The 12,617-nt window shown below is 42.7% G+C and overlaps 1 protein-coding gene across 1 annotated transcript in view; it reads right to left on the minus strand.

Moving 5' to 3' along the window:
- COL27A1 (collagen type XXVII alpha 1 chain) overlaps positions 1-12,617 on the minus strand; it is a 460,501-nt gene that overhangs the window by 253,463 nt on the left and 194,421 nt on the right. The window contains exons 17-18 of the mRNA XM_073590987.1: positions 3,954-4,007; positions 970-1,023 (exon numbers count right to left, since the gene is read on the minus strand). Of these exons, the coding sequence (XP_073447088.1) occupies positions 970-1,023; positions 3,954-4,007 (108 nt within the window). The remainder of the gene's footprint in view (positions 1-969; positions 1,024-3,953; positions 4,008-12,617) is intronic.

The following is a 12,617-nucleotide window of genomic DNA, read 5'->3' on the forward strand; positions in this document are numbered from 1 at the left end:
CCACCTATATAAACACTGAATTTCGGCAAAGGATTTATAACGTCATAGGACAGCAACAAGTTTTCATAAGCTCTGAAGGGAATAAAACTTTTAATTATAGTTTTAGCCATACATGTAGGTGATGTATAGAGTTATATCAGCAGCTGTGAATGCTACATGAGCTATAATTATACATGTTAAAATGTGGTCAATGAGAGTTGATCTTGAGGAAATCGGCTGCAGGGTTATTTACAGACAGATGTTGGATATGTTCAGAAAACCTCAGGGTCTACCCAATCCTGTATAGAAATAGATAGCCGTAAGAGCTCCATTCACCTAATGAAAGCCAAGAGAGTGCCTTTTTGGCTTGTGTTGGGGTGGTACGAGTTGAAATAGCTTTTTTTTTGCTATTGTATGGGCACAGCAGCGTGCACCTACCTATACAGGGGATAGTTAGTGGGTGACATATGCCACTAAATGCTTGCCAGCCGCATATTTTTGCGCCTCCTGTCAAAGGTATATATCAGAAAATCTTCTTTGTGCCCCTTTACGCTATCAGTGAAAATGAATCTTCTAAAGGATGATGGGATATGTACTTCCACACGAGCAGGCGAGCCTCATGCTGTATTTCTGCCTTTGCAAAAGTTCAAAGAAGCAATGGCACCACCGCAAAATATACAGGAACTGCATGTCTCCATCTGACAACAATCTGAAGTGTCTCCTCCTCAATAGCTCCGACCAAACATACATCAGTAAGTGGCTATTAGGCTTTATTTATTGCCTCTGTCGCATCAGTTTAATGAAGATTTCTTATTGTGTTATGCCGTGTTTATTCTAAGAAGACATTGGAAGAAATGACGGGAGCCTCAGTGGTTTCTTCTTCATATTGTGCCAGGAGTGGAAGCCTAATGGAGAATTTCGCAATGTAATAATGTGGACTGTATTAAAAGAATAAAAAAAAGATCTTGTGATTAACAAAGCAGATCTTACCACAGGGCCTGTCTTTCCACGCAGTCCGGGTGGCCCTGGGAGACCCTGGCTGCCCTGCAACAAAGGTAAAAGAAGTCAGTGGGATGATGGGATTTATCACCTGACACTTTAACAGCGAGATATAAATCATGGTGGAGTACAATTGCTGGCTCAGAGTTTATTTGGCATATTCAGGTTGTACAATGATTGAACAACAACTCTCAAGACTTCATGAGTAATCTAGTCATTTGCAGATGGACCCCCGATGTTTGTTGCGGTGTTAGAAAAAAACTGGAGGTTCCTCTAGAGAAAGTTAAAGGGGACCTGTAATATTGAACATGGTCTCTGATCTGTGGGCGGAATGTTACAGAGCAGGAGGAGCTGATCAGATCGATAAAGACATTTTTTTGTGTTAGAAGTTTCAGTAAAACTTACATTTTTTTCATTGACATCCCTGGTGGTTGTGTGGATGAGTCTAGTGGGCGGGGCTATTCAATGATTGACAGACTTCCTTGTAGGACTGTGCCTGCAGAGACAGCTGTAAATCACTGAGTAAGACGGTCCACAGGACTCATATATACAATGAATAAATTACAGGTTATCCCAATCTTTTCCCACAAACCTGTATATCATACTGCTTGGCTTCTCCTGCTCTATACTGAGCTGTCCACAGATCCGACTGCAGGTAAAACAGGACAGGATCCCTTTCATGCTGTACACCAATACAAAATATCTCATTTGGCCTATATACAGCAATGAGTGGCACGCAGGCTCAGAGGGTAACAATGGGATAGAATCAGATCAAGACATCATCTTCATGGAATTTGTAAAAACGTAAAGGGGTTCTCCAAAATATTTTATATATACACTTACATATATTTATTATGTTTAAAACATAAGTATATGCATACAACTTACCAACATACTTGTATTAAGATAGGTGGATTGAGCTTAAGATTCCCTTCGTGCCTATGTTGGCATGTGACCACTTTTGTTTGAGACGAGGGCTGGCTGACTGGCTTATTTCAATAGCTAAGTCAGCCCTATCCTCAGTCATAGCTGATGTACAGACAGTGAAGGGGCTGTCTTACGCTGGTTTCACATTAGCGTTTTATTAGTGCAGCGAATCGTGCGCGTCCATGCGCATGCGTCACGCGTACCTATGTTTAACATGGCGTGCGCATGGTCTTGCGTTTGCACGCGTTCGTATGCGTTTTCGTACGCATGCGTTTTTTCAAGGTATGAGCCTTAGGTGCGCCAAACGCAACTTCATTTTTGGGTCCGCCGAAAGGCGTAAAAAAAATGCATGCGCACGTTTGCGCCCGGAATGCGACAAAATAATGCATTACAGTCTATGGGAACGCAGGCGTGCATGCGTTTTTGGCGTAAAAACATGTAGACACTGGTTTTAACCCATAGAGAATGAATGCGCATAAAAACGCAAACGCATGCAAAAACGCATGATGCGTTTTTTTGCATGCGTTTCTATTGCGCATGATGCGCTGCGCAAAAAAAACGCTAATGTGAAATTAGCCTTATCTATTGAAATAAGTTGTCAGCCAGCCCCTATAATACTGTTCTCAAGAAAGGATGGATATTTAACTTTATTGTTTACTGCTCATTGCCTAGGTTACCGGTCACCTCTGCAGTCTTGCAATGGTGTCTGAATATGTGCAGTACTTAGGCTAATTTCACACTTGCTTTTTTTTGCAGCGCGTTTTTCCCGCAAAAAAACGCATTGAAAAAACGCATACAAACGCATACAAATGCTGCGTTTTTTTCAAGCATTTTTATGAGCATGCATGAAAAAAACGCAGCGTTTTTATGCGTTTGTATGCGTTTTTAGTGCGTTTTTACCGCATTTGCAGTTTTTTCCAACATTAGGTGGCCCCTCACACTAACCCAAACCATGACTTTACTAACCCTAACCCTGACCCTAACCCTTAACCAAACCATACTAACCCTGACCCTAACCCTGACCCTAACCCTGACCCTAACCCTAACCCTTAACCAAACCATACTAACCCTAACCCTGACCCTAACCCTTAACCAAACCATACTAACCCTAACCCTAACCCTGACCCTAAACCCTAGCTAACCCTATCCCTAGCCCTAAACCCCCTTAACTAACCCTAAACCCTAGCTAACCCTAACCCTAGCCCTAAACCCCCTTAACTAACCCTAACTCTAACCCAAACCCCTAAATTCCATTGTCCAACTAATGGTAAAAAAAAAAAACGCATGCGCAAAAAAACGCATACATAAGCATGCCAATGCGCACATATGCGCACCCATAGACTTATAATGGGTGTCTTGCTGTAAAAAAACGCATTGTGCGCGCATGCGGTTTTTTGAGGCAAGTCGGACGCCCAAAAAATGCAACAGGATGCATTTTGTGCGCCCGAGCGCATACCGCAAAAAAACGCATGCGCGGAAAAACGCGTACAAACGCATGTGTATGCGCACATAAGCGCATCCCATGCAAAGTATAGGGAAAAAAAACGCATGCGCTATTTAGCGCTAAAATATCGCGAAAAAAAAACCGCAAGTGTGAAACCAGCCTTACAAGCGCTTTCCACTAGAGCTTGTAAGCACCGATTTGATCATTGGAGCGCACTGTCAGCTCCCAATTTGGCCTGCTTCAGTTTAGCTATGCTCCTCTGATGCTGAAGAAGCAAAGCTGCGTCATACAGCAGCATTGGAAAGTGGCGTGTTGATGCCTGAACTGTCAATCAAGGAGAAGCACGTCTCTGAAAGCCAGGAGGCAAGGGAGTTGTGGGCTCCTGAAGGGGAGAATGATAACAACCCTTTAATACAAGTATATTAGTAAGGCTATGTTCAGACAAAGGTATTTTGGATCAGTTTGCAGACCACGTGCATAATGGACTCTCCATTGACCAGTGTAAGCCAGTGTTCTGGTGCACATGAGCAAGTTTTTTTTTATTCCCTTTTGCTCACAAGATATGTCATATTTTTCACATTTTAAAAAAATTATCAGCTCTCACCTTGTCGCCCTGAAATCCCATTTCTCCGGGTATCCCTGGAAGTCCCTGAAAGCCCTAAATACACATTACCAAAACAGGTTACAAGAGGTATGGTACAAACAGACAAATCACCAGGAGGATATCAGGATTCATTTATATGACATCAAATGTATGGGGCACAGACATAGTAGAGATATTCACTAAACATATTACAAAACTCTTATAGAAGTCAGTGAGCATCACCAGGCTGTTGTTCTTTATGGGCTTTTTGACTGCAATATAGATGACCCTCACCCCCATATTCGTATACAGAAAATAGCTTTTGTTTAATCTGTTTTTAGAAAAATAGTTCTTCCCTTTTCCTTACATTTTTGTATTCTATGTATCAGTATTTGGATTTAATTAGTAAACAATATATGTTCTGCATTACTTTTAAAACAAACTTTCTAATCATTGCATTGCTGCTGGTCAACTATAAATTAGACTGGCCAAATTTGACAGTCATTCCTTTGGAAGGTTCATACTCGGGATCCATCACCAGAATTTTTCGCCCATAGTCAAGTTTCCGTTTTCTAAAGCCCATTCTCCCATGTACACCCTTTCTCAACCCTATATGCACAATTGGACTCCATTTAATGATGAAGCATCAGGACACACACAGTAAACCATCCAGAAGAGATGTTTTTTGGGAGGTTAACGGCAGCACCCAGAAGATTTGCCAACTCTTCTGTGACTGCGGGAGGTCTCTTATCTTTGGGACATTCTGGGAGAGAAGGCAAGCATGACTATTCCAATAATGCAGCTAAGCTGAATCCAACAAGAGTGGTGGCATTTCTAAAAAAATAAAATAAAATAAATTAGACCCTTTGGCAGGGGGGGGGGGGGGCTACCTCATAAGACCTCATTTTTAGAAAATATTATCACCTGAAAAATCATTCATGGGATAGATAGGCGAATGATGATCTAGTGTTACTGTTCTACTTAAAGCTTAGCCAAGGGGGCCCAACAGTAAAAATCGGGCACATTAAGCTGAAAGCAATCTACACCTCTCAATAGAGATCCTGTTGCATTCGGGAAATGACGTTTCTGCTCTGATGATCACTAACAAAGAAACAGCACGCCCATCACATATACTTGGTGGAAATGCAGAAGGGCAAATGCCTAAATCCTCATCGCCATAAGTTTTTTGCAAGAAAGGTAATTATATGGCGTGAACAGGCATAACAATGACAACTTGTCCGCTCCTTTATTATATATACTGTATATATATATGTATGTATATATATATATATATTTTTTTTTTTCCTTTCTTTTTTTACTCAATAGGATTTTGTTTTTTATAAAATTGTCATATTAACCTGGACTAAAACAAGGCTTTTTTTTTTTTGGTTATGTTCCTAAACACTCATGTAACACTATTTCTAAATGAGAATAACTTACTGGCTGTAAAATTTTCCTTCTAAATACAGGCCAAATGCAAATGTGTGCACTTAGATTTTATCCCCTCCCCCAAAAAAGGAAAAACAAACAAGGACTGATGGAAACTTAATTTCTTACTTGGCTCTTGTACATATGGCACAGACCCAGTGATGCAAGGGCAAAAAAAAGTCATAAAATAATAAAAATATTTTTTTATTGTTCATTTACTTCCTAAATGGAAAAAAGTTTAGCAACTTTCTAAAAAAAAAAAATCATCAAAAACTCTTTAATTTTGCTGCTGGAGTGTCTGTAAGCCTGAAAACCATTTATTGAAACTATACACAAAACATAAATACCATCAATACAGTGTGTCTGTAAAGTCATGATGCACTTTTGACCAGTCACTGGAAAGCAACAAAAGACAACAGAAATGTGAAATCTGCTCCAAATAAAAGAAAAACTCACCCAGTTTCATACCTATTCAGTGCAGTTCGATGTGGGCTCCATTTGTTGCCCTACACACATCCAAACGATAGTGAAGTTCTTGCCACACACGGGTAAGGACGGGTAAGGACGTCTGGTGTAACGGAGTGAATAACGTCTGTGATTCTCTGTTTTAAGTGATTAATGTCGTTGACACGTTCAATGCACATGCTCCCACATCATCCTACAGAAACTGGGAGGGTTTTCCTTTTAATTGGTGCAGATTTCACATTTCTATCATCTTTTGTTGCTTTCCTGTGACTGGTCAAAAGTGCACCATGACTTTACGGACACATGTCAATATGTCAAATAAGGAGGAATGATGGAGAGCAAAAAGTAGATCTAACAACTAAAACACACAATGTGCCATACACCTATATAGTTAAGCTCAAGGTGCCATATATAATGAAGGGCACGATAGCCCTAAGTATAGAGTGAGACGAAAAAGATAGGTCATGTGTTATAATGATTACCCATGATGAGGGAGGATCAATACTAGCCTGCCAGCATTACCTGTGGACTAGTATTGATACTCCCTAATGATGGGTAAGTTTATACTTATGGCTATCATACCCCTCATTACATATGGTACCTTGAGCTTGACTACAGTATATGGCACATTGTGTGTTTTATTTGCTAGATCTACTTGCTCTCCATCAATCCTCCTTATTTGACATATTTATATATTGATGGTATTTACGTTTTGTGCATTGTTTCAATATATGGTTTTTAATCTATTGGTGGTTTGTGGCTACTCCACTTTTTCCTTTTTATTAGAATAATGTTTGGAGTACTCCATCGCTTGATTATGTAGTACTGATCTATTATGTGGGAGGATGCTAAACCTTAGTCCTTTACCTCAATAATGTTTTGGTGCCATATGAATTTTCTCATTACTAGTGTCTGTAAGCCATTTATCTAGATGAGTGATCTGCAAAATTGATACAAATCCATCAGAGCTCCTGCTCCAGAAGACTCGCTGTACTCCCCCTCCCTTGTCTCAGTGTTAGAGATAGCTGGAGGAGAAAAGTGTACATAGATCTGGAGTGGAAGGTGGGGAAAGACTCTATGGTTTTATGGAGAGGAGAAAAAACAGGATAAAGACAAAAAGTAATGCATGCAGAGAAGAAATAAGAATAGCATAGATGCTGTGATGATATATGAATGCAAATGAAGACAGAAACCCCCTGAATACAAGGAAACCTCACAACCACCCTAGATTACTGGGAGAGACACTTTCAAGTTTTAGATTTTAATCTTATGAATAAGGCTGTATACGAGGGGCCTCTGAAAATGAATTAAGGAATGAAGATTGTGCACTGAAACTTAGAGTAATTTTATTAACTAAAAGGTAACCACTATGAAAGGTAAAAATAATTTTTCTATGTCAAAAGTATCCATAGCCATTAATGAGAGCAGCACATTGCCCCATATAGACAGAAAATGTGCAAACGACTATATACAAAATAGTATGGGGACTGGATGATGGTTCTTTGGTCCCCACACAGCTTGCATCGGCTTCTGCAATAGGCCATTAGGCACAGATTTTATTAATGCCTATATCATTGTAAAAGTCCATTAAAAATGAAGAAACTTCAAAATGTACTTGCTGTTAAAATTCTGCTCTATTCCTGAGCTGTCACATGTGGCAGCTCCTTTCTTCTTGCTACAGTCTGTTCAGAGCCGATATTTCCTGTCTGTGCTTTGTATGGCTCAGTCAGCAGCTCTGAACAGTGATGTCATGGGCTCTGATCCTCTGCAAGTTTACAGTGACTGGGGATGTGCACAACAAGGTAGAGCAGGGACAGGACATACACATTTCAGGCTCAACCCAAGAGCCACTAATTTTTTCAACTTGTAACTTTGACTGTTAGGCGCTTCAGCCTGCTAAATTACATTATGATGAATAAATACCGAACATTATGTGAATCCTTGTTCCCCGAAGCATATGTAGTGACAGAGTCAGCACCTGGAACATTGTTGAATGCAAGAGAGGCTCAGGATAGGACATACTGGGTGATGTGGAAGGAACGTTAGGAGAAAAATACATACATATGTACATACAGCAATTAATGCATCTTAAGACAGCGTAGGATTCTCACGATGGTGCTTTGTATGTGGTGTGTCAGGTAGTGATGATGGGAATATGTGAGCTGAGACCTTGCTCAGAATTAAAACAATAACAAACCTCAAGTACGGCTTCAAGGGGCTAAACAGAAATCCACAAAACAAAAATAAAGGTAACGGGACAGGAGTTTGGATCACATTACAGGGTGAGCCAGATCGTTTTTTTCATGCCCAGAAAGTAACCTGCTTAGAAAGGATGACTTCTATACACACCATTAACAAGATCTATCTGTGTGCATAAAATATCATTCTCTAGGCAGCATACAGTACCTCTTATTTACACCTGATGATGTGCTGCTGAGAACAATGATTTTTAAGCAAGCTTAAAGGGAATCTATCAGTAGGATCAACTCTACTATGCCATCAACACATCAACATGGGCACGCAGGTCATAGAAAGTTGAATAAAACCTCGATATCGGTGATCTGAGGTCATATCTCAGAGAAATGCATGTTTTGCTTAATATGTAAATTAGCTGTTAAGATCTATAGGCTGGACAAATCTCCATGAAATTCTGCCTCCAGTGATTATTTTAAATGACAGGAGGCGATACCAGTGTGAGATATGTAATGACTGACAGCCTTTACTAAGCTCATATACATCACACGCAATTAATAATTTCCTTGCATAGAAAACGATTTAGTGATAGAGATAAAAGTGTCTCTTGAAGCTTCTAAATATCTTTACTCGATTAATGATAGAAGATTAGGGCAGGAAAACATGAAATTTAATGAAAGATGCTGAAAGAGCCAAAACACTACATTAACACAGACTGTTATGGCTGGTAAACATAGCACACAGTTGCAATCATGACTGCCTTACCAATTAAGCTGCTCTGCAAATGTCTGAACATGTCATTTCAATAAGTGTTAGAATTCTCAATGGTACGGTTATTTTTTGTCTGATTCTGTCTCACATTTTTATCCAATTGAAACTGAACAACTAACATGATTCATGGTTAATGGGGGGAAAAATTAGACTGCAACTCTGCCCTTTTCCCCCCTCTCTACGGGCAGCTATGTAGAAAGCAGATATGAAATGATAGTCACTTTCTATCTTACTGCTACTACTTGAGATGAATGTAGTTTAAAAGAACATAGTCCAAAGACCCTAAGATAGGAAAACAGTAAAAAGTGCCAAAAGCACAAGCCAGAGACATGGAATAGTAAAAGACCCATAATTATCTCCAAATTCATGAGAGTCGGTGAGGGCAGTCACATGGAAAAAGTCATGGAAGGCTGCCGTGATTTCACTAAGTAATCTCAGCAAGACGTTGAAGAAAAACCTCAGAGCTGAACTCTCTCTGTGTACTTGATAGGAGATGGGGTCAATAAGCCTCTGTATGTGAGTGATCTCCATGGACCAGTTATCAAAAACTAAAGGCTCTCTTGTGGTTGGCAGACAGTGATCAAGAATTTAGCGATTGTGTAGAACCCCTGCTGAGCCTAAAGCAGGAATGCTACTGTAGGAGGAGAGGCCTCCGCCGAGTACCTGGGCCGGAACCAAGGGGACCGTCTTCTAGGTTCCTGGGGTATCTGTTTCCAGGGAGCAGAGCTGGGAGATGGACCGCTGAGACTGACAGGGCAGTTGGGGGAGGAGTCCAGAGAAGAGGGGTGGAGAGGGCCAGACTGTGTGAGTCAGCAGAACGAGGGAGATGGAGGTGGAGACTTGGTGAGGGCCAGAGAGGGAGAGCCACGAGCAGCTACCAGAGAGGAGGACAGCGACAGGAGGGAGACTCTCGGTGGACCGCAGGGAGACGGCGCCGAGCTTACCGACAAAAGAAGACTGCTGCCTCACTCCAGCTCTCGGCTGCGGCCTACTCGCAGCCATCCGTAGCCCCACTCCAGCTCGCGGCTGCGGCCTCCTCGCTGCTGCCCGCAGCCACCGCCGCTTCACTCCCGACCACGGCGGTGATTCCTCCTTTGCCGCTCACAGCTGCCACCGCCCCGCTCCAGTCCGCGGTAGAGACTGGGCCTGTGCCCGCTGCGGATCCTCCAGTGCGGCCTCAGACTGCGCCCCGTGGCCTATCAACCACCACTTATCACCGCCGCTGCCCGTCCCTGTCAGGGAGTTGCGACCTCCACTCTCCCACTTCCAGGCGGTATCCCGCTGCCTCCGCTGGGGGACATCCCGCCAAAGAACTCTCCGAGGGCCTGTTGTGCCCCTGCTCCTCGGAACGCCCGAAGACTACGCCAGATCTTCAGTAGCTGGGCCCAGTGGCTGCAACGCAGACACACCATGGAACAGATCACCGAGGGACGTCAGGACAGATAAGTGATACATAGTGACTAAGGACCCGTATTGGGCCATTCCACAGCCCTATAGTGACCGGTATTTGCGGGATTAGTCGTGTTCTCCCAATCCTTGTTTATGTGTATTGGCTCCCTGCAAGGACAACTACTGCTATTCTGTTGGTTGCGTAATAATAGCCCTAATGGCATTTATCTATAAAAGTTAACGTTTAGGCTGTGTGCCCACGTTGCGTTTTTTTAAGCGTTTTTGATGCGTTTTTCGGGGTCAAACCGCATCAAAAACGCTTAAAAGAAGCATCCCATTCATTTTAATGCATTTTGGCCTTTTTGTGCCAATGGATGCGTTTTTTACCGCTAAGGAAACGCTTAGCAGTAAAAAACGCAGCATGTTCATTAATTTCCGCTTAGGTCCGTGTTTTTGGCTATTTCCTAAAGCCCAGAAGATGCGCGGAATAAAACACATCAAAAAAGCGCGTTTTTTTCCGGAAAAAAATGCGCAAAAATCGAGGCAAAAAACGCGTTTTCTGAGAAGGAGTCTCAGTCCCTAAAAGTCATCTGTCTCGCGTCTCATCTGTCTCGTGTCTCGTCACTGCATCCTGCGTACCTGCTATTACCACACTACATCATTGGCTAACAAAGGTGCAGCTTAAAGGCCCCGTCACACACAACCAGATCGCTGATTTTGTGACGCCACAGCGATCTTGCCAGCGAGATCGCTGTGTGTGATGGGGGATCAGCGACCGGCCCTCCTGCCGGTTATCGCTGATAGTGCTCGATCGGTCTGGGCCATTTTTCGATCGCAGGTCTCCCGCTGGCCAGCACACATCGCTGCGTGTGGCAGCGAGAGACCAGCGATCAGCGATGTTTCCAAGGTAAACATCAGGTATTCAGGAGTCGCGCGGCTCCTGGATACCCGATGTTTACATTAGAAACCAGCGTCCAGCGTCGCTGGTCCTGATCGCTGGAGGGGCTGTCTTGTGACAGCTCACCAGCGATCAGCCTAACGATATCCCAGCTATCCCATCATGTCGGATCGTTGGTAGGATCGATAGGACATCGTTATGTGTAACGGGGGCTTAAATCTCTTGGTCCTCAGAGCAAAAGCTATATACCTTTAAATGACATAACAAACGGCATTGCCTTAAGATGCCAAAAAAATTTGAGTGGTAGGACATTTGCACCCAACGTCTTTTCCAAGCAGGTGAATCCCATACACTTTAAGAAGCGCATGTCATTTTTTTCCCCTTTAACGGAGTCTTTAGATTTTTTTTTGTTTCCAAGTACTTTTTTTTTTGCAGTTATTGACCACCAGTGTCTTTCAGCATTTTAAATAGCGTTTTTTTTTTTTAAACACCATTCAACAAAAGGAGAAACCACTAATGGTTTTCATCCAAATAAGCTGACAAAGCGCTAAAAAAAAACCAACACTCGTGGGTCTTCTGAGCCTTCCAACTGAAGCAGAAAACAGCTGGAGAGTGATATGCTCACTTCTTTTACAGGCTTGGCATTTTTAGGAACCTTAAGCGGTTAAAAGATGCTAAAAAGCCTTGGCGTTTTCTAGACACATTTTCAGGTGCTCCAAATCAGCCTGAAAAAAAGTCCAAAATATTGTGTGAACATACCCTTAAGACCGTATAAAAAAAATTGTTACAGGTGCATTTACTTTAGTGATGAAAGACCCAGCCTGACCATGGTCTAAATATCACAGCTTCTTAGCGATCTGTGGGTTTACTTATTGTATTTTTCGGACTATAAGACACACTCCAAATTTTGGGGTGGAAAATAGCAAAAAAAGATTTATTATAAGATGGGAGTCCGGCTTATCAACCGAATTTAAGGTATCTTACCTGAGGGCCGGCGGTGATAGAGCGGGGTCACAGGAGGCATGGTCCCTTCCTCAGGAAGCCGGCAGCAGCAGAAGTGGGGCAATGCTGCAGTCCCGGGGTATCCCAGCGATGCGATGCTGCGGGTCCGGAGTCGGCGGTGAGGCCGAGCAGAGTGGATTGCATGGAGCAGGGTCCCTTCGTCAGGATACCGGCGGCAGACATGTGGCGATGCTGCGGCCTGGTGTCCATGGTGAGCAGAGCCGAGTACATCATTGGTTTCTCGGCGGCCATTTTCCTGGAGCTGAAGGCAGCCGAGATCTCAGTCTGCGCACAACCAGGGCTGTGGAGTCGGAGTCGTGGAGTCGGAGTCGGTGCTCATTTTGGTGGAGTCGGAGTTGGAGTCGGTATAAAATGGACCGACTCCGAAAATATATAATAAATTGGGTACAGTAATTCAATGCAGGATGTGCTGAATATTTTTTCATAGGAATTTGGGAAAGTTATGAAATGTCCTATAAATGGCTGTTCTATTCCTGATCTAAGGCTACATTCACACACAGCGTTTTTCCTGTGTTTTT

Source organism: Dendrobates tinctorius, unplaced genomic scaffold (genome assembly GCF_039654945.1).
Source record: "Dendrobates tinctorius isolate UK_male_01 unplaced genomic scaffold, ASM3965494v1 ptg000120l, whole genome shotgun sequence".
In the NCBI taxonomy this organism is placed as follows: domain Eukaryota; kingdom Metazoa; phylum Chordata; class Amphibia; order Anura; family Dendrobatidae; genus Dendrobates; species Dendrobates tinctorius.